Genomic DNA, 22,536 nt, shown 5'->3' with positions numbered 1-22,536 from the left:
AATTAAAACGCGAGAAAGACTGAAGAAGCTGTAAAAAATGAACGCACCATGAAATCAATGAGAAGAAAGCTTGGCATAGGACTAACCAAGATGTATGTACTGAAAGATAAGCAGGGTTATATCAGCAGCTATTTCGAAAATATAGTAAATGCAGAGGGAGGATTCTATACTGATCTGTACAGTACCCAGAGCAACCACGATACCTCAATTCGAAGTAGTAATGAAAAGGATACAGAAACTCCTCCTATAACTAGCGATGAGGTCAGAAGGGCCTTGCAAGACATGAAACGGGGAAAAGCAGCAGGAGAAGATGGAATAAGAGTTCACACAGAAGACTAGGTGGTGCGACGAAATTAGAAAATTTGCAAGTGCTAGTTGGAATCGGTTGGTGCAGGACAGGGGTAATTGGAGATTGCAGGAAGAGGTCTTTGTCCTGCAGTGGACATAAAATAGGCTGATGATGATGATACTGGGGGACTCTCGATCAATTTTACTCAGTTGGGGTCCTTTAATGCGCACCTAAATCCAAGTACACGAGCATTTTTGCATTTCGCCTCCATTAAAATGGGGCCACAACAGCCTGGATTGAACCCACAACCTTGTGCTCAGCAGTGCAACAAGATACCCACTGACAAATGCAGCTTGTTGCAACAGAACATGATCACTAAAACAAAACAGTGCCCTTAATCTCAATGCGCTACTAAGCTACCAAGTGTTCTACTAGTAGAACTTCGTACGGCAAGCCCCAAGATGCTGTACAGTGGCCTTTAACCCCTTCTTTAATGGTATTAGCATTCTTTGGGAATTTCACCAAGCTTGCGGTATGTACATGTATCTATGTCTGCTCTAATTTCTTTCCCTCCAACTTGGCTCTCTGCGTAGTTCTTAGTGAAATGAGTAAGGTATTGGGCTGATGTCCTGAGGAAACTGGGTTCAAAACCCACTGTCAGACCAGCTTGGGTTACTGGGTATGTAACTCTGGGTATGTGGCGCTCTTCAGTAAACCTCTTGGATGCCAATGTGCGTCACTGGGTACGTGCCATCGGCTAGTATATGCCACTCTTCAATGACCATCTTTGATGTCAACTTGGGTCACAGGGTATTTGCCACTTTGTATGTGTCGCTCTTCAATAAACTGCTTTGATGCCTACTTGGGACACTGGGTACCTGTCACTGAGCATTAACCTCCCTGGTGCCAACTTGGGTCGGTGGGTGCGTGTGAATGGACACAAACCGCCTGTCATAATAATCGTTATGCAAAACATATAAATAAGCATTTCCCAACAACTGTAACATAGATTGCCAATGGCATTAAAGTCATCAATCATCTCTTAAGGATGGATGCACCACCAATTTTTACCTCGGCAAAAGCTAAAAGAATGCATTAGAACACAAGTTACAGACTAGATTCCACATACCGGAAACAACAATAATTTTTCATATCTTAAAGATTCTTATAAGGAGGTCTTTTTAAGGTTGCATTTTCACTAGCTAATGACATATACTATAGTACCTGTCTCAGGCAGCTTGCTGCTTAATGATCAATTTTCACTTTGACTTTATGCTCTGCACAATGGTATTCAACAAAACGACACATAACAACCAAAAGAGCAGAATATCATGTTTCCATCACAGTGGCTGGTTCAGTATCGCAGTCTTCAGCGCTCGACTGTGCCATCTTGACCTTATCTCTTGTTCGAGACTTCTTGGCTTCTAGTTTCTCCTTGAGGCCAACTTGGTGAATCTGTGGCTGTTTCTCAAGATAGCGTGGGTCCACGGAGGCTCCGAGGATTTCAGGTACCATGTATGGCTTGAGCCAGCCAACCAGGGGTGAGACGCCCTCAAAGTAATGGGCTTTCTTGTGATAAAACAACAGTCCATCCAACTGCCAAAGAAACAAATTTGCAACTTAATAGTGCTGCTCTTGAATCTCAAGATGCCACTGCTCACCTTAGCCCTTGACAAAGGTAGTTTATTTTTTCATTTTTATTTATTTAGCATTGATTCAGACACAGTGAAGGTCTTGGATGACAAGGCTAAAGAGAGAACATTGTCTGCCTGACTAAGGCCAGACCACCCACACGTTGCGCAATGGCATGGTAGTGTAGCATACATACATATCAATAGCATACATTATAGACATACGTGCATTAAATACAGTATCTCATTACACAATTTTCTGAGTAGGAACAATTTAAGTCCAACAGTCATTTTTTTTATGTGTAAGAAATAAGTGGATAAATATATACAAGCACAATATGAAATTGACTTAACAAAAAATAATTATACATAAAGTACACAAGAAACTTATGGTACAGTCTCAATCAGAAAGGGACACCAAATATATTTTAATAGTATTTACTAAGCAGTTCAATGATTTGGAGTATTGTGCAATGGTGATTATGTTTGGATGTGCATTTATGAAGGATGGGAATAAATATCTTAGCTGTTTTGTACTACAGGTGGTCCTGTAAAAGGGAACTCTAAAATGGTCATGCCTGAAATCGTATTGGGTGAAACTTGAGAGGTACTAGAATTCAAAAATTAGTGCATCGTTTTCGAATTAACCTCATATGAATACAGCTATCTTAAATTCACGTAAGTGATTAATTTTTAAAAGACCATGTTTCAAGAAAAAATATGCCGTGTGATTGCGATGTCCAAAGAGGAGGAAGTGGAGGAAAGAAAGAGAGAAGGCAGGGATAGTAACCAGAAATCCATCTGGTTTACTACGCTATACTGGGGGATAGGAAATGAGGAACAGAATCGTGATGTTTAATGTTTTTCAATACAGTGAACTAGTATTTGCTTTTGTAGACATATAAGTAGATCCAAATTTGATTGGCCTTTAGTCCTCCATATACTAACTAAGATGGGACTGAATTATTGCATGATAAAGACAGCATTTCAACCAAACAGGAACGTGATACCTAATCCTGCACTGTACAACCTGCACCAAAAATTTTAAAAGTTAACAGTAAAGTTGGGCTGCGGGTCATATGCGAATTTCACCTGGGGGTGTGGCGCACACTGACATTTAGCCACACCTTGAGGCAAAGTTCTCAGCTATTTAGTTTCATTGTCTCCTAGAGAACCCCACCCTATCCCTCATCACTGAGTGTTGAAGCTCCCTTCTTCCTTCTTTCGTGACTGTTCATTTTCCTCCTCTTTATCGGTTGGCATTCTGCACATAGCGAATAGTGCATGTGGCACTGGCAAACTCGTATGTCACCCGTTCTCGCAGCACTCCCTCGATCCATGTGAAGTGCTTCGCGATACGGTGGAGAGCGAAATCAGCGTTGCTCATGTGAGGACTGCTCTGGCAGCACTGTCATCCTCTGCTACGCGAATGCTAGCTGCACCTGCAAAGTGATCCGATTTGCCTCAGGTGTCACATGACTGATTTGTCCACGATCATGTCCGTCGTGTGAACTCAGTTTTAATTGGGGGTGTTGGTTATACACAGTGGCGGGTTATATCAGAAAAACATGGGATATGCCTATTGACCTACAAATACTAGAATGAATCTTCTTTACATGAGGTGTAAAACTCAGGTTTTCATCAAAAAGAACACCTAAAAATTAAAAGCTGAAGTCTGCTTGAGTACACAACTACAGCTAAACCTCAATATAACGAACTTCAATATAACGAAATTCTGGACATAAAGTATTTAACTTTTTATCTGTCTTATCCATATAACACCATGTATTTAGAACCTTAATATAATGAAGTGTGTACGCGATTTCAATATAACGAAATTTCACTACCGCCGCAAAGGAATGCCCAGACAATAAATGGAAATTTCCGCGGACGCAGGTCGTCAAATGACTGAATTACAAGCGGCTGCTTGCAAACGGACCTCTCAAATCGCATCCCACGCAACAAGAGCAACTGCCGAAGTGGAGCCGCATCATGTTCCGTATAAAGATCCTATCACACCCTGCACACTGTGTGCTGTAGGTGAGAGTGGAAGTGTGCGAGGGTAAGACAAGAAATGGTGAGACGAGACAAGATGGTGGCTTCACAAGTACCGCCTTCCTGCGTGAGCAAAGAGAAAGGACGGGAGGGGAGTGAGCTCGCGGTAACGCGATGAAGCACGCAGGAGGAGGCAAGGGGGGGGGGGGGGGGCAGGGGGGTGATTGGTGTGCATTTCAGCCGCGACTGTGCATCGCTGCAAGTGTATGCAGCCGCGCACCCTGCTTTGGAGGTAATCTGCCACGTGTGAAAAGAGTGGGTGTGCCGAGACGAGACGGCATGGCACCATGTAAGGTGTCTTGCCGCGCATTTAGTGCTAGGAGATTGCGCAATCTCGAATTTCGGTGACCCGTTAGAGCGAGAGGCAGACGAAGCATTCCCTCCCCGCTGCTGGTGCTTTTCTTGATAGCGTTGTCCCAGTTTGGGCGATGCTATCAGCTTGGAGGGCGGAGTGCACGTGAAAGCGGTTCGGCCTTTAGTGAATTCGTACCGACGAGAAGATATCGATCCACGTGGCATGAAACCGTATCATTTGTCACAAACTCCCAAATTTATCAAAATGAATTGTTTTCTCACTCAAATTTGCTCTCTACGATCGCCCGGTAATTCGGAAAATTCTGCGGCGCCTTTCCATGTATGAAAAATCGATTGGCGACTGTACTTAACTTCACAAAAGGTTGAATTTCAATAGAACCAAATTTCGCTATAGTAAAGCAAATTGCCGATTTTACCGACTGTTATATCGGGGTTCAACTGTATTGAACTTAACACAAAAATCACAGTCATCAAGCTTAATTCTAGGCTTAAAAACTACATATTTGGCTTTAGTGATGTTTAACAGTAGCTGGTTCGCTGCTAACCAAACTAAAAGTTGATTTAACCAATTATTGGCTACAGTTTCGAGCAAAGTACGCTGTTGCCTGAGAATAACAAATTTGTGTCATCAGCGTTCAAGACTATATCTGGAGTATGCAGTATGTTTACAATATCATTTACATATATAATAAAGTATAGCAGACCTAAAATTGATCCTTGCGAAACCAAGTGTTACTTTTTTCTTTTGCAAACAAAACTCTATTATAACGTGTGTATTGTAGTCTAGCAGTGAAGTACTTTTGAATCAGGTTTAGAGCAATCCTGCGAATTCCATAATAGGTCAATTTATTAAATAGAATGGTATGTTTAATAGAGTCAAACGCTTTTCTGAAATGCAGAAAAAGACTGACTGCATATAACTTATTCTCAAAATTATGGATTTTTTCTTTGATCCTAACAAGTGCCATGTCAGTAGACCTATGTTTGCTGAAGCTAAACTGTTGATGCACAAGGGCATATTTTTTATCTAGGAATATACTAGTCCGTAATTATTTAAATTAGCAATAGAGCCTCCTTTATACAATACAATCACTTTGGAAATTCTCCTTGAATCAGGAAAGATGCCATTGGCTAAAGCCCTGTTACATATATGGCATAATGGAGCCGAGACAGTATCAGCAACGGCTATGATTCGTTATGCTTTTATGTCATCAATCCCTGCTGCAGTATCCTTTTTCAAGGCCTTAAGAAAAACACCCACTTCAGTGCAAGGAGATAGGAAAATGGAATTGGAGCTCTCGTAGTTTGTACATTTTTCAGATTCTATTAATGAACCATTAGAAAGCGATGTCCCACCGGCCAGTAAAATGTGATCATTAAATTTGTCAGCCAAAGAGGTGTCAATGTATTTGGGTTTGTGTCTTGCTGGTTTCCTTAAACCTTGCAAACTGCACTCCATATTTTCTTTGGATCGTTTGATACTGTGGAAAACATATGTTCATAATAGTACCTGTTTCTAGCTTTCTTGAGGCCTGAAGTAAACTTGTTTCTTATTTTATTGTATTCACTTAATACATCAAGATCCCTGTAGCGAATAAATGTATCAAATAAGTTGTCACGTTTCTGCATTTTATACATCTCTGGAGTCACTAACGGCTTCCTAGCTTTCTTGTACCTCATTCGTTCTAATGGGAAAGCAGTATCACAACACGACTTTATTACCGGAATAAACATATACCAAATATGTATATGTCAGGGTTATGACAGGATATGACATGGTTACACCCATCATCTAGCAATGATGGGTGTAACGTTTAGGGATAAGAAAAGAGCAGATTGGGTTAGGGCACAAACGCGAGTTAATGACATTTTAGTTGAAATCAAGAAAGAGAAATGGACATGGGCAGGACATGTAATGAGGAGGGAAGATAACCGATGGTCATTAAGGGTTACGGACTGGATTCCAAGGGAAGGAAAGCGTAGCAGGGGGCGGCAGGAAGTTAGGTGGGCGGGTGAAATTAAGAAGTTTGCAGGGACGACATGGCCACCACTAGTACATGACCGGGGTAGTTGGAGAAGTATGGGAGAGGCTTTTGCCTGCAATGGGCATAACAAGGCTGATGATGATGATGATGAAATATTTGGGTCATTTTCGCTATACCTTTCAGACCAGTCCGTGTTCTTTATCACTGAGCAAAAAGCACTGATATTCTCTTTGTTAAAGTGGCAACAGAACAATGGCTGATATCAAAAACACCTTTCTTGTTCTTCTGTTGTGGCAAAAAACAAAATACTGGCAAATGATCGCTTACATCAGAGGTGAGAATTGCCAGAAAACATCATTTGAATCGTGACTTGTTATGCATACATCAATTATAGTTTCAGAATCTGGCATTATTCTATGGCACCTGCAACAGTCACTTTCAAAGGTTAAGGTGAAAGATTTTGCTTAAAGAGATACAGAAATAAACACTACATCAGTTTATATTGGTAAAGTTTTCTTTCAAAACTGTATTTTCCCTAATTTTGCTGTAATAGGTTGATTATTAGAAGAGAAAACGAATATGAAACTTACATTTTAATATTGCGCACAAAAACTAGCACCAGTATATGAGTGTGAATTCAAGGATTTCAAAGTATTCCTTTGTATTTGAGCCGATGTGGCTCAGTAAAAGTACTTGGAAGCTTCCTAAGTTCAGTCTTTGCCTCTTCAATAATACTACAATGCAGTCTATTTTTTACCGAAAAACATTAACAAGGCCAACTAGATGTCGTCAGAATCTATGACGTCACACCAAGATGGTGTGGAAACTTTTCAAGTCACCATCACAGCCCGTCTTTAGACTTTCCTTTTTTTTTTCCGGCCTACCAAGATTCTTTTGATAATAAGAATGGCCTTTACGGTACTGCAGAAGGGCAACTCACTAATACAACCCAAATAATTTTTTCTTTAGTGATCCTTTGAAACAAAAAGCTTCATGCAGCACTCTATAATGAGCATGTGAACAAGAAGCCTACAAATGCTTTAGCTGCAATGCACTTTTAAATAATATAGTAGTATACCTTAAAAATGCAGTGTTTAGCCATACCTCGTCTTCAAAAGGAAGAGGTGAGTTCATGAGAGCAGAAATGGCTTCTGTGGTGCAGGGATACCGTGGCAATGTCACAAACCGACAGCGCCTATTATCGTCACTTGTCTCCTTGATCTGCGGCACCTCACTTAATTTCTCATCAAGCCAGTAGAAACGAAATTCTGCCTGCAATTGCAGAAAAAAACATTGAAATTGTTGACAGTGCATATTAACCATGCCATGTTTGCCTTCAAAAAAGAGGGAGACAGTAAATGTTTCAAAAGACTATTGAAGGGTACTATTAAAGGCAAGTATTGAAAGGGCCTATAGTCGGGTACAACTTTAGAAGGCAGCGCACTTTCCCCTCAAAGACAGATAACACGAGCCTCCACCAAAGAGCGTGCACTCTAGACTGACGTCATAAGGCGAATGGACAGTGACCTCGTTGACAGAGAACATGGCAGCCCACGCTACAGACTGGGTTGAGTCACGTCATCGCAGCTATTTCTTTAGTCATGGAGGCAATCGGCTGCCATGCTTCAGTCATCTGGTTGGGGCCTTTCCTGCCTCCTTAAGTTGTACCCTACGATAAGTACAGACGTTATGCAGTGAGAATGACTGAAAAAGCCCAGATATACGGAAAACTTGCAACGAAGAAGTGTAATGTTGTGAGCAGTGATCGAAATGAGCCATTGAGTCATTAATACCCCATCAAGAACTGTATAGTTGAAAGTAGTAATTATCAGTGTTATATACTTGTAAAAGTGGAAGCTTGGGGTTAGCTGGTGATTCAATATCGACATGACTGTGTGGTGTCTTTTCTTCTGTTTTCACCTTTTGCGTTGTGTTGCGTTGCGTTGTCATGTCAATATATACTTGTTACAATAGCTAGATCATCAGCTCCAGTAGTGATAAATGAAAAATCAAATAGTTGACTTGCATTAATTCTACAGTGACAGAACCAATGAAATTTATCAAGTTACCTGGCGGGCCCAATTAAACTAGGTTCAGAAAAAAATGCCACAAGATATTGCTGATTCATTACACAGTATTTGCCCCATTATAATATGCCCTTGAATCAAACACGTGCACACTTTCCGTGTCCCAAGTAAAAAGCTAACATATAAATGACATTAAAGCTCTTAAACAAAGTATAAATCTAATGCGCACCCAATTTTTTAGCAAGAAAAATGGGTAAGGGCACAAACGTGGCCGGTTTTTTAAAGACAGCTTCGCCGCACGGCTTTTTTGCAAAGGTCTGCTTCCGCGCAATATATTTGTGTTATGCGGTACAGCATACAAATGCCACGAAGGCAGTTTTGTTTTTGTTTCGAGAGTTCTTTATTACGCATAATTTCTGTGTCCGATTGCCGTGCACAGGCAATTTGCGGCCCAATTTTCTTGAAAAGAAAAGAAAAAAAAAAAAAGCAGGCGACACAATTGGGGAATTATCGCAATCAGACATTGTGACCTACGGTTATTACTTAAACATCTTATTATTGCAGGCCCATATAGGAGTTTTTGATGGGCAATGCCGTGTGTTCAGTGCATTCACTGTCCTCCAAGCTCCACCGAGACAGATGCTGCCACTAAAGGAGTAGCGATTGAGGTCACCATAGGAATCAGGCGCCTGTGTGCTGACTGGTCGATTTCAAATCATTGAGCGAGGGCTGTCCGGGACGTTCAGTCAGGATTGAAAAAAAAAATATATCGAATTAATCGGAGTCGTAATAATGGAAGTTTACTCACAATAATATATCAAACTCAGGACATCTAGTGACTGTGGGCAGATATAACTTGCAAGCCCCAGCATCACTTAAACCAATTCAGTGTTTCTTTTCTGAAAATTCCGACCAAAAGATATCACTTGTCTTAACATTTAGGACATGGCAACAATAAAAATTGAACAGTTTTATGAAAGTGATACTGTAATGAAGAAGACGTGCCACGTGTATTCAGTGACAGCTCAAAGACAACAATGACGACCCGTACGTTGAAGACTCAGCCTGCTGCTAGACTGATTATCCCATTTATAATTAAATCTCATTACAACAGCAAGCCTTCAGCTACTGTTGAAAGAATACGTGGGGGTGATATGTTGGCACGACACTGCACACAAAAAAACTTCTCTGCACAGCAGAAACATTGCACTGCCAGCTATTAGGCATCTCACAACGCTGGTGTGATGAGCACCATCACGTCAGCGAGCACCATCACCTCAGAAGGGGTTTAAAGGCAGCGATTTCAAATTGAAATTTTGGGTTAAAACGTATGCTGAGAGCACAGTTCTTTTTGTGTGCATGTACTTATAACCACATTGGTCCTTCTACTGTCAGTAAATATGATAAAGTGAGAATAGTGAGGTGACCATGTCATGGCAGCATAGCGCTAGCTTGCGAAGCCCAAACCTGGTGTGGGGCCTTTTGAAATTTGTATCAGATGTCTCACAAGGGAGAAACTTGCATGACATTTGATGGTATAGAAGCTACATAATAACACTGCATGTATGAGGAGGAATGGTGGGCTAAGCTCTGTGTCAAGCATTGCAACATCACATCAATAAATGGATACCTCACTGTCGCAAACAGGGTGGGATTTCCAACACAAGAGGTCCAGAATGTAGTATGTCCGATGCACTTCCGAGAAGACACAATCCAGCAGGCAGAAATCTAATAAAGAGAATTGCCATGTTCAGGATTCGTGCTGAAGACATAAGAATGTAGTATTGTGCAGACCATATTTAAATGTGCTTATTGCGGTAGACCTTTACTGAAATTACCTCTTTATACATAAAACAAAATAGTTCATTTCTCACGCACATGGCAGTGTCAACAAACAATGGTGCATTACTACGATATCCAAGCACAGAGTTATATTTAGTAGTGCCTGCAACATGTGAATCCAGTTGAGTTAATTTTATGTTTGGCTACAGTCAGGTACATTAATAACAACATTTAAACACCACAAAAATTTGACTGTTGTAACTAGTAATTGTTACACTGAAGCTCCTTAGGAGAAAAGCCAGGAAAAAGGCATAAAGTATTTATCGCTGTATGACACGAAAGAATGCCTGGGTGCTTTCTTTCTGAGCAAGAAATCCGCAGCCAGATTGGCTAGATTAACACTAAGACAACTTGAATTTTTTTACAATACATCCAGAATTTATACAAGATTCAGTGAAAGGCCATTATAAGAATGAAGCCGCTGAGGGAGTATACATTATTTTTTCATGGGTGCCATCATATCGCTACACAGCGGCGTCATCTATGGGCAGCCGGCATGCTGGCTTGGGTGAGCACTCCGTCTTGCATGGCAGGTATACGCTCGGCAGTAGTCTCTGGCGTTTGTTTTCGTGCTCGTGGGGTCTATTTAGTATGATGTGGTGTCTTCTATGTGATAAACGATTATTCGAGACCTATTGAAGTGATTTAAGGTGGTGTGGCCGGACTTTCTGCTGGCATTGAGGCAGACAGAGCACACAGCACGATCTGTACGCGCAAATTTGAGCCTACAATAGGCCTCAGAGATCAATTGTGTATTCCTGAATTTTCCATTCACGAATGTCACCTTATAGCAGTACTGTATTCTTCTTTGGTTCTAAGCTGCAGTTTAGGAGCCATGAAACATACGCGACGATCGTAACAGCGTGTGTACTGTTCTGCTACGATAGGAGCTGTGCTGTTATACTCTGACAAGTATTCAAACTGCTAGCTGCAGATTACATTGCTTGACTACTTGTTTCGGTGGGTGAGGTTTCCACCCATGAATAAAATTGTTTTGGTTAATAATAACACCATACCTTTGAGTGTGAACTATACTTGTCCAACAAAGCGGCCATTTACGAACTGCACAAGGCATCCTAATCAATGGTAGGTGCTGGATTACAGGTATCTTTGTTCCGTATATAGCACATAGTCCAAGCATACGGCATCAATGTTTATAGATCTATAAACGTTGTGCGGTGTGACTATGGAAGGTTGCATTACGGCGTTAGCTCTTTTCCTCTTTCTTTTTCAAGAAATAGGATGATAACTGGATTTTTCTTTTTTGGTTGTGTTCATTCCGTTCTTTACGACGCACTCACACATATTACGGGAATTTTGTCCTCAAAGATAGCCATCACATTCTCTTCATGCGATCCATCTCATATATCATGGCTTTACAGGGCAAAAAGGCAATGCCGAAGCGCATAGCTTATATATGTATCATGCTGGTTCACCAACCGCAGTGATCACTATGTTGAGCAGCGCCATCTGCCTCATGCAGAAACGCTAGCGTAGACATATAGTGATTTCAATCCTATTAGACTTGAAATGCGCGAGAATGATGCCTGTGTATCACAAATATTTTATAGCGCCTGCCGCTTAGATGTTTCGAAGTTGCCTTAGGTTGGCTGTAAACGAGCATGAGCATGTTTTATGTTTTAGTTCCTACGACAAGCAATCAGACAGTAAGCAGATTTACCATTTCATGCTGGTAATACAAAGACACCGGTTTTTTTGTTGAATTAAAACCGATATAAGCAAATAGTTCACAACACATACACACACCGTGGCTGATAATGCGTGTCCCATGTTTGCGCCCCCAAGAGATATTTCTGCTTACTGTAGTTACCGATGCACCGAAAGGCTTTCCCGAAGATCTTATATGACTGGATATTGCGAAAATTTGACAAAGTACAATTTAAAACATTTTGAAATCATTTCGCCCACATGACAGCAATACTTTCAAGCAGCGCCACACTGGATTTCACAAGCCAGAGTGGAGGAAAGGCTCGCTGCACGCCCTTTCCTCCTCGCCCGATGAAATGGTCTATATCGTATGAAGAGATTCTTAAGATGGCAGTGCTCGTGCCTCTCATCACTTCCATCAGAGTCCAAGCGTACCACTCTGGTTGAAATTACGTCCCTTGAATGCCAGTATGTGTCGACTGTAATCCGCATGCACAAAATGCCTCAATGCTGATGCAATGCCAGCTATGGAGGACCACAGCTCCACCACCACCACATTGGCAGGATCTCAAACAGCCTGTGATTAATGGGATTGTGAACGAAGATTGCCTTCCTGAAGCAATTTTATATACAAGAATGTTGAACCTCTGGCTATCCATTGAACCAGAACAGGGTCGCTATCAGAACACCAATATTTACGGCAAGCTATGCGTGATTTTCCTGCACTGGCCATGCCTATGTTCAGCACAACTCTGCTTAAGATGGCTTAAGATAGCAATAACTCTAGTGTCCATGGGTTGCAAACCTCAGTTGTTCTTGCAGGGAGGAGGAAACTCTCCAAAACTGCTATCTTGGACACACCATAGTGTGCCCCGCAATTATCTGAAGTGAGCCACCTTTCTCCCCTTGCACCTCAATCAGCCGTTACATTGTGACCCATTTGTGGAAAAGTTCATTTTATTCAGGCTTCCTCATTGTGGCAGTAGCAAACCGGTATTCTGGCAATACCACAGTGACAGCAAGAATTCTAGACCTTCTATATAAAAAAAATGGGGCACCTGTTACTTCCCTCATAGCTTGCCACAAATAAAAATGGTGATATACACCACCTGGTGCGAGTCCCCTTCAAAGGCATATTTCCTCAATGGGGAGTGCATAAAAAAAAAAGCATGCAAGCTCGTCTTGTCACCACTGTACATTTCCCTTATAAGCGTAAATGTCAAAGATATGACAACGTTTGTTCAAGCCAGGTTCACTTGGCCCATATTACAAGTGGCGATGGCCTTGTACACAAGTCAATGTCTTTCTTTAGCGCATTGGATCCAGCCTCCACCTGGATGGACATGATGTACATATGCAGCCTTCCAACCCCTCTGTTGGAATCTGTATCCCGATTAGCAGCTACTGTGCACAGGCCACTCAGAAACCACTGGCACAGTGCCTTTTCAACTTCTTTTTTTGGCTCCTAACCTTCCAAGGCATCCAAGATCTGGTTCTCAAGCAGTTTGATCGCAGAATGAATAACCTCTGAAATAGTCAACTGTGAGAGTCCATTATCCTGTATACCAATTTGCACACCTCACTGCCTTTGTTACCATCTGTAGTGTTGCTCTAGTTCATTTTCGCAGGTAGTGCTGTGCACTTTTTTTCCTTGGCTGTTGCACTCAAGTGCAAGTGGAGATGCGAAAAGCGCATCCATCATTGTATGGGCTCTCTGGTTGTTGAATAAACCAGCTTGGTAACAAGTGTGTGTGAAAACAAGCACATGCTACAATGCTGCCAGACTATGCGAAATGTGCTTGAAAGGGGTACAAGGGAAGCATGGATCCCATGTGAACTTCTGACCCTTGCCTGCCTTTCCTGTCCTTGCAAAGACGAGAACAGTAAACGCAGTGAACGCGAGGCCATTTAAGTGTAGAGTGGGGGCAAGGTTGTTGGGAAAATCTTTGCTCCGCTTCTGTGTTTGGACCAGCTAGGGCTTCAGAAGGTAAGGAGTGTGTTTAACATATGAATGTACATGTGGCATGGTGCCGTCAAGTGGAGCTCAGAGCCCCAAATTTAAATGGTGACAGTCATTACATGGATGATTCAGCAGTGCCCAGCGGCAATCGTCAACTAACCCTTGAAGTTCAGAGGCCACAAATGCATCTCCAAAAAACCTACAGATAAGGTATCTGACTTGGGGCTTGTATCTGCAAACTGAACATTTTCACACTTATGCCTTGACTGCTTTTTTTACTATCGCCACCTCAGTAAAATTTTTTTTGTTTGGCTCGTCTTGTACACTGTGCCACAGTAGCCTGCTACGCACAGTCTAATGTGGCAATTTTATTTAATTAGCTTTCGCTCTAGCTGTGGTGCACACCCGGAATGGAACATCAGCTGAGAATCGAATGACACTAAGTAAATGCTACCTAGCCAGGAGTTTACATACTTGGAATTTTTCACATGTTCTGCTTGGAAATGAATGGCATAGTGCACAGCATGTTTCCATTGCTACATGAAAGTTGAATGCTTTTTTACACTGCGGAAAAGCCTCTTATCATAGTCCAGAAGCTTTTTTGATGGCACTGGAGTTTTCCCAATGCTCCCCTATAGTGTTGCAACGTGCTTACGATAGTTGTGGGGTTCTATGAAAACACCACTATTGCACTGAGCACTTGAAACACAATGGCTCTCACTTTTACATTCCATTCACACCCAAGCACAAAGTTGCTTGCAGGCTTTTTTCTTGCCACGTGCTCATACTTTTTCAATTGTTTTAACCACTAACTTGGTCTGACAGTATTGCAATAAAAGGTTTATTTTACCACAGAACATTTTATGAAGTTGACGGTGCCATAGTTTTACGGTTTACCATTACTACATTGGTGTATTGTTCTAAACAATAACGGGCCTGAGTGTAGTGCTAAAGATGTGCATGCATAAGGTGATAAGAGGACTGTGTAAGCACAAAAACCTGCTTTACAACAATATCTGAATGCATATCTGCCATGTTCGTCAAGCTCTTTGTTCTCCTCTTCACTCCAGTTCAGTACATATGTATAATAGGCCGATTTTCTTTTTCTTGCTCATCATTACCAGCTGTATCACTAAAAAGAGTGGCAATATGCTATGCCGCACTCTGTTACCCTCACTGTGTCTGCAATACACTCAGCTGTCCTTGATGTACATTTATTTGTTCAGCAGTTACAGTGCCGCTATTCACAGAACGTCAGCAATGAACAGAGAATGGGTTAGTTGCCAGAGTAGCCTTTTTAGAGTAGAAAGGTTTACGTGCCTGATTACGAGTGCAATATGTGCAACAAGAGCTGCAAAATGTACTTTGCTTTCCATCTGCACCTCTGGCAGAAGCCTTTTGCGCCTTTAGTTGAACAAGAAGTATTATTTGTTATTTTGTAATCACTAGTGGTGTCCTGCTCCTTTCTTTCTTTTTTCGAGTTTTCTAGCAGCATTGAGCTAAGTCAGTCCTTAGGAGAAACCCCCCCTACCTGGGAATGCCGAGTACTCAGGGGTACCCTGCTGCCATGGAAGATGCCCGCTTTGAGTGAGTCAGTTACTATGCTTTCCTGAGCAGGAAATGCCCCTCACCATTAGCAGCCACTTCCAACCCACTTTCTGTGAGCTGAGGATCAAGTGACAGAGCTTCTCAGGAGACACTGTGATAGCATGGCTAAGCTGGTTTACACCACCTAAGTCATGTCACAAAGCCCTGCAATACTATTTAGTGAACTTGCTTGCCTGACTGCTCACCAAAGATGAAATATTGCTGAAGTGCAGGTGATTAACAAAAGTGATGATGTTTTAGTAAGCACAACATAATTAGCACAAATTAAAAGAAAAGAAAGATCACATACCTTGACAGTGCACAGTAAAATCAGCATGCCAAAGGTTGCACATATATATATATTTTTTTGTTAAGCATTCCTCCTCCTTAGTTTCATCATGCAGTGTGTTCTCATGACAATGTGCACTAGCTTTTCCTTGTTTAGTAGGCAATATTATTTATTTGGTCTCAATGCAATAAGTCCTTCAGTTAATGTTTCGTGGTGTGCGCCAATTTCTCCTGTCTGCCTTCATTTTCTGTGCTGTTTTACAATCAAAAACATATTTTAACAACTTTGTGGAATGCATTTGGCATTAGAGGGCATCACTTTATGATTATCCACCAGGAATCAAAGAACCCTTCAACCCCTCCACAGTGTGCCCACTCCTACTACAAGAATGCACGAGTCTATGGAGTGGGCATGCCATCGGGCCCAAAAGATTACCTACCGTTGTGGATCAGTGTGATGTGGTGTTTTTGTCTAGTCTTTCTTGAAATTATAATAGCCACTACTTCCAGTTTTGGTGACAATGGCTTGTTAAACTTGAAGGTTCTCACTTAGCTTACAGATGAATAGCTATAGGCATACTAGATATGCTCCCACATGGAACAGTGGTGTAGAAAAAGAGATAAAATTTCCTGCTGCCAGAAGTGCTGGAACACACAGTGCAACGAGTGGAGGAAGTACCTTTTAATAGTACATGCTGTTGTTTTGAGGCACCACTTTTCATTGCTGCCAGAAGCACAAATGTCCTGTTTCAGCTAAAGAGCCAATATCATGTTCTTTACATGGCTGGACAGCAGTGCACTTGAATGCAAAAGTGCATGCAACTCTGTGCCCAGATTCTGTTTGGCTGTACTTGAAGCCGAACAGAGCCAATCAAGTGCTAATGCAGCTGTGAATATCTTGTCATGCATATCTGTGCATATCTTGTCAAGCATAAGTGGCTAGCATCATGAATGGATACACAGATGCTATGTAATGTACTCTAAGCATAGTACTTATGGAAGCTCATCATCCTGAGAACGATCATATCACTATATTCACCTTTGCAGCCAATGAATGGTCATGCGTATTGTAACTTCGCATTGTTAGATGCTGCTGCTGTTGAAGTGCACTCTATCAAACTCATATAGTAACTGCAAAAGACATAGTATTAATAATCCCTAAGTTAAAACGAAAATCCCACAATAACCAACAACAGCTCAGTCTGCAATCAGATTTGCAGAATAATTCAGAGACAAATATGCATCAAGTAGGGCAAATGTGATTTAAGCGAAGCAGTCCATGGAACTTTAGTGATGATAGTCTTCTTGCACTATGACGGGGCAGCATAACTAAATCAGATAAGCCATCTTTTACATCTAAAAGCTGTGCAGCGTGTTGCTACAGGCTCATTTTGACCATCTGGGGTGGCTTACCATGAAGTGAAGTTTCGGCGTGGAGACCATTTTCACAAACCAGTGCAATTTGGAATGCGGCCACCCCACTATCAACAGGCATTGAATCCACAGCCAAGGAATGTCATAGCAACTCAGCCACTGATGCAGCATAGCTTAGCCGCACTGATAGATGTGCCTTCAGCATAGCTGCAGCATAGTGAAGCTACTAAATTAGGTCCTCACTGATATATTTTCCTGATTAATATGTTGCTCCTGCTTTAGAGAAATGACAACAGCAGCATCTTTGGTATCATATTTCTTGGCAGCTACATTTCCTTTAGTCATGTAAAAAATGTATTAGAAGAGTCTGCTTTGCAGTGTAGATGTCTGGTGGCATCAGCTGTAGCAACAATTGACATCTGTACACAACAGTAACTCTTTTTCTGTGCCTGGCATCCCTTTTCCATATTATTTCGTACGCTCTTTCAGTGGCTGTTTACAGTTTGCGCAAAAGAGCACACAAAAAAAGAAAAAGAAAAAGAAAAACCTAACTACACAGTGCTAACCTGAGTGCTTCCCATCCGAAGATTTGCTTCCACCAGGCAGTAAGGATGAAAAGACAGCAATGCGATAGCCGTTTCTTGCATAGGATCTTGTTGAGCCCTAAAAGAATAAAGTAGAACAAAAAACAATAAGAAGTTACCAAAGCAGCCAAGTAGCTGCAATAATGAACAATATGAAGTCTCTAAATAAAAAATAAATAAATGAATAAAGAGATTAAAGTTCATTTGTAAAAGTTAAAAGTTACAGAACAAGAAAGTTTCTGTAAATTTGGAATAAGTTAATTGAACGTTAACTTCCACTCAACTAACCTTGAAATTTTAAAAAGACTCCCGTACTTCTTTCAATCTGAACTCAGGCTACCTATAACCAATTTTTCATGTCTCACAGCTACCACAATGGTAAAGTTAATGAATCTTGGTTTTATATTGCATATGACAAGAGTGGTGTCATTGTTTGACTAATTGAAATCCTGAAACATTGCACTGCAAACCCACCAATCAAAGCTTATGATACCAGACAAGTTATGAAATCTTAATGTATGATTGTATGGTACGGCACAATGCTGACACCGAATATTTATGTGACAGCTCACACAGACGTAGAAAATCATCCCAGCCAAAAATATCACTTAGGCATACTTGCAGTATAGATCTGCAACGTAGGCCGGTTCTAAAAGTGAATGCAATGTGATAAACGCTAGAGAATGTTTTGTCGTGTCTGTGGGATGACTAAAGACTGTCATGAAAAAGAAAGAAACATAATGATATTAATACATTTTTGCTGGCCTCGATAAGCTCCTTGACAAACACAACTTAGCTTGGAAGTTTGAAATAACTTTCAATGCTGTCTGTTTGATCTCACCTCGCAGTCTGTACTTCAAGCATCAATGTGATTTATAATCGGACATTTTTCAGAAGCAGTGTATACATTACACATTAATTGGTGCACTGCGGAGAAGCACAATGCACCACTTGAGAAATGAACTCATGTTGCCTGCTATAGTATGAATCAAAAGAGCACAAGAAAAAGAAAAATCCAAAAGGTTCTACAATTTTTACATTTAGGAAAGAGAAAATGCATCACTTTTCAGAAAAGTTCCTGGAAAATTCTGTAGTTTAAAGAAATTTGCATTGCAAGAAAGTGCTACTCAATCCAAGGAAAAGCTTTCTCCAACACTGAAGTTGTAACACCAGCTCTACATTCTTGTTTCCTTTGTTGTCTTTGCACTGCTGCCTTAATGTCAAACCAAGACGCCCATCAACTCATGCTGGAGCTTACTAAATTCAAGCAAACACACATTTTACATAAATTACAAGGGCCCTCGAGAACACACAGAAAGAGCAGCATGTAGTAGAAGAGGCCGGGAACATTGTAAAATTGTACGAATAAAGTTGAAAGCAAGTGCTATCAAGCTTTATCGTTAACCATAGAATTAATATTACGAAGTCTAGAGGCAAACCTCCTAATAGCGCCCATGCATTGAAATCGGTAACAGCAAGGGTGCTGCCGTGTTGCTACACTCGACAGGAGTGGAGGTGCTTACGACGAGATGCAGTTCTGACAACACACGCAATAAAAGCAGTCCCAAGCCTCCCTCAGCATGATGGCACCATCTAGTTAAAATTCCTTCTAACAACTTCAAGTGCATCCTTTCACACACTAAGTTTTCATAGGAATTTTATAAGCAGCTATAAGATCTTTCTCAATAATATGCCGAAAGAACTTTACACTATGTCTATACATGTGCTACATGCAAATGCTTCTTTTTGCATCATATTTTGATTATTTTTGGTGTTCCGAAAATCGGAGGTAGCAACATGGTGGCATCCTTGCGATTGCCACTTTTTCTCCCAGCTTAACTCTGTGCCAACAGCAACAAAGACAATACTAGTGATTTTTACACCATTATGTCCTGTGAATGTGAAGAACCTGCTCTCTATTGTTCTGTTTATATGCATAATCACACGTTTAAAGGGTGTGTTTGTAATATTACAGTTCGCTTACTTCCGTTCGTGTTGGGCAGCATGTCTGAAATTTCAAGTCTGAGGTGCTTGCTTTGCTGCATAACCATTAAAGGCAGCATGACAACTGCCAGTGGCTGCTTCCTTTCTTCATAAACTAATTATTTCCCAGCGATTGTGAACTGGGCCAGCGGAAGAAGAGCACCTTTCTAAGCACATTTGTGTTTTCGTCAACACCATCAATGTGCTCTGTATTATTTTACGAGCACCCTCAGGGGCACTCTTCCCAATTTTTCGTATTGATCATACTCGCTGCTTGCCACACAGTGATATGGCTTGTGTTAGCATAAGGTTCAGTGAGAGCATTAGCAGCCATGTGCCTTTTGGGCATGCTATTTTGGTGCTGTTTGAGATGCTGTTCAAAGTTACCTACATAAATAAAGGAAGCACCTGTATGGGTCTCAAAACATAAATTTTTCTTTTTGTCCTTGTTGCTTGCTGCAAGAGGTTGTTTATTTGTGAAAGCATACTGGTTTAAGGGTGAACCAAGCACATTTGCAATGCGCATGTAGCCATCGAGATCTAAAATAACACAAGGGCCACACTCCGAAATGTATTCCTGCTTCATTTTTATTTTTGTTCGATATTTCTTGGAGGTGGCCATACTGTGCAACAGTAGACTGCTTTGGAGGTTAACTCATAAATTGCAAGGCTAAAAAATGCAAGAATGTACCTTCGATGACACAACAAGACAGCGCTTGGCAACTGGGCAAGGAACCAGGAGCCAATTTTCAGCGAAGTCTTCTGGCACATCCACAAGCCATTCTGACAGCATCAGCTATAACAAAAAATATGAGTCAGATGTCATGAGTTCTTTTTTCTGTTATGGACCATGAATAGATAAAAATTTAGTCTTTGTTAAGGTGACTGCATGTCCTGAATGTCTACAATCAGTTATAACCTCAACTGTCGGTGAGTGGGACTTGCTTATTATACTCTTACAGCTACAAGGCATTTATATGCAATCATGTGGATTCATATTATGAGGTTTTATAGACTTTCTCCACTGTTATCCAAACACTTTTGTGACAACTCTTGCCTGATGAATTATCATGTACATATTTTGGTAAGTCCTTCAGGGCAGGTACACTCAGGCAAATACAACCGGATCGGACAGAAGTATTGGGCACCGTGAACATGCTCTACTTTGGTGGCTCTTCCATGCCATCAGAAAGCCTCAAGTGCAATGACTTCCCCTCCCCTCGCTAGTATATGAACGGTGCAGCATGACTTCAGGCATGGTTTTTGTGAAGTTGTGAAGTTGTGAAGTAGTTCATGAGTTTGCATTAGCTGTAAATAATCGAAGACAAGTCTACATTTCTGTTGTGGATTTAGCTAAGGCGTTTGACAAGCTGTCACACCCTGAACTACTGCTTAAATATTGGCGCAATTTAAAGAATAGTATGATTTGTCATTGGATTCAGTTTTACTCGGCATATAGGCATCAATATATCATTTAAACCCAGGCAACTTCACATCTGCTTCCATTTGTCAGTAAGTAGACAATGTCAAAGAAATAATTAATCAAAATTGCTTCTTGTATGTTACGCACATTTATTTGAAATGTGTATGATGAAACTAAGTACCATTTGTGTGCATGTTGTCAACCTAAGCTTGGATGCCCCTATTTTGCATGTTCTCTTATGCAAAGCAGCAGTGGACATATTTACCAGAGAAACAGCCTGTCTGGACAATGACGATCTAGTAGACAGCACATGGCAGGGTGCTTATTAATTTATTTCTACGGCTGCGAAAGAAGTGCGAGTGCTACTTATATGAGCTATTTGATATGTTTTACTAAGTGTTTGCATTACACCTCCACTGCACCAGGTATGAACCAGTATGTAGCTCAGCTGGTCAAAATTTGCCCTGGGCCCTCCACCACTGCGCCCGTCATGGTCACGGTGTTGATTTAGGGCATTAAACTACATTACTCAAGCATTCATATATAAACACATTAAATATCGCAGTTTTCCGTAGTAAGTGCTGACTGCTCTGACTGAAACTTCAAAACAATGCATTGCTTTCAAAGCATGCCGTATCATCGTTTCATACTAACTGGAACTCACTATATTTTGAGCAGGGCAACGCTTGATCGTGTTGCTGCGCGCGCCACTGTCGAGCAGCACTGCAAAAGCATAAACGTGCGCCTGTGAAGTTCGCGCACCTACCTGTAGTGAATGTAGCGTGCGCGCGGAGATCAGTGTGATCCTTTTATGACGCTAGGCCTGCTGCTAAAGCACGTCTCCAATGAAAAGCAAAGAACCCACCCTGTTTTTGTAAATCCTTGGTGCGCTGTTCCGAGGCCGCGATACGGAACAGTCCATTTGCTCATCGTTCCTCGAGGGACCCCGATCGTCAGAACCAAGAGCAAGGCGGCGTGCATGCTCGAAGAGGTCGGACCGTTTCCTGTTACAACGAAAGAGCAACCTAAGTTCGCGTACTTGTCGAACGTGCATGCCAATCTCACTTTTTCTGGTCCTCGAAAAACTTGAGCCTCCGCGCTTCTTGCGATGATGCGCTGTATTTCGACTTATATGACGCAAACCTCGGATGAGGAGTTAAAGTGCTAGTTTCATCAAGAGTGACTCTTAACCCTGCCGACAGACTATCCAAAAGTCCATCCATAGTATCAGACTTGCAAAATTCAATGCAGTTCAAAAGAGATAACTATTGAGACGCTCAATGAGAATACAACCGAAGAACGAAACCGCCATGATTAAACAAATGCTCTGTGGACTCACTAGACAAATGAAAACAAAACCTTTAGTGACTGCTAGAGCAACTTGCACTCTAGTCACTGTCTTCGAGCATAAACACAAACTTGTCACAGACACCGAAGACATAAACTAGCGCAAAAAGGGAAGCTGAACCCTTCAAAAACATTCAAAAATTTATTCAGCGTAAGCTGGCAATTGATTTCATTAGAA

At 41.3% G+C, this 22,536-nt stretch overlaps 2 protein-coding genes across 2 annotated transcripts in view; one reads left to right on the top strand and one right to left on the bottom strand.

Annotated features, from left to right (window-relative positions):
- The window catches only part of LOC135904071 (uncharacterized), a 592,735-nt gene that overhangs the window by 339,476 nt on the left and 230,723 nt on the right, over positions 1–22,536 (top strand). The window lies entirely within an intron of this gene.
- Positions 1,607–22,394, bottom strand: Snup (snurportin-1). The gene is made up of 7 exons (XM_065434660.2): positions 22,077–22,394; positions 21,877–22,015; positions 20,280–20,384; positions 17,588–17,684; positions 9,933–10,030; positions 7,380–7,547; positions 1,607–1,885 (listed from the first exon to the last, which is right to left on the bottom strand). Exons 1-7 carry the CDS (start codon positions 22,232–22,234, stop codon positions 1,619–1,621), a joined length of 1,032 nt encoding a protein of 343 aa, XP_065290732.1. The 5' UTR covers positions 22,235–22,394; the 3' UTR covers positions 1,607–1,618.

The sequence above is a fragment of the Dermacentor albipictus genome, chromosome 1 (assembly GCF_038994185.2).
Source record: "Dermacentor albipictus isolate Rhodes 1998 colony chromosome 1, USDA_Dalb.pri_finalv2, whole genome shotgun sequence".
Taxonomy (NCBI): domain Eukaryota; kingdom Metazoa; phylum Arthropoda; class Arachnida; order Ixodida; family Ixodidae; genus Dermacentor; species Dermacentor albipictus.
This window is presented reverse-complemented; position numbering and strand designations above follow the sequence as displayed.

What these genes read in the sequence shown, in the direction of transcription:
- Snup (XM_065434660.2), bottom strand. Translation starts at nt 22,234, where the DNA reads ATGGATGGACTTTTGGATAGTCTGTCGGCAGGGTTAAGAGTCACTCTT. An exon ending in GTCTTGTTGTGTCATCGAAG is followed by an intron (nt 17,685 to 20,279) that starts GTACATTCTTGC and finishes TTATTCTTTTAG; the next exon opens with GGCTCAACAAGATCCTATGC. An exon ending in CTCTTCCTTTTGAAGACGAG is followed by an intron (nt 1,886 to 7,379) that starts GTATGGCTAAAC and finishes TTTCTTTGGCAG; the next exon opens with TTGGATGGACTGTTGTTTTA.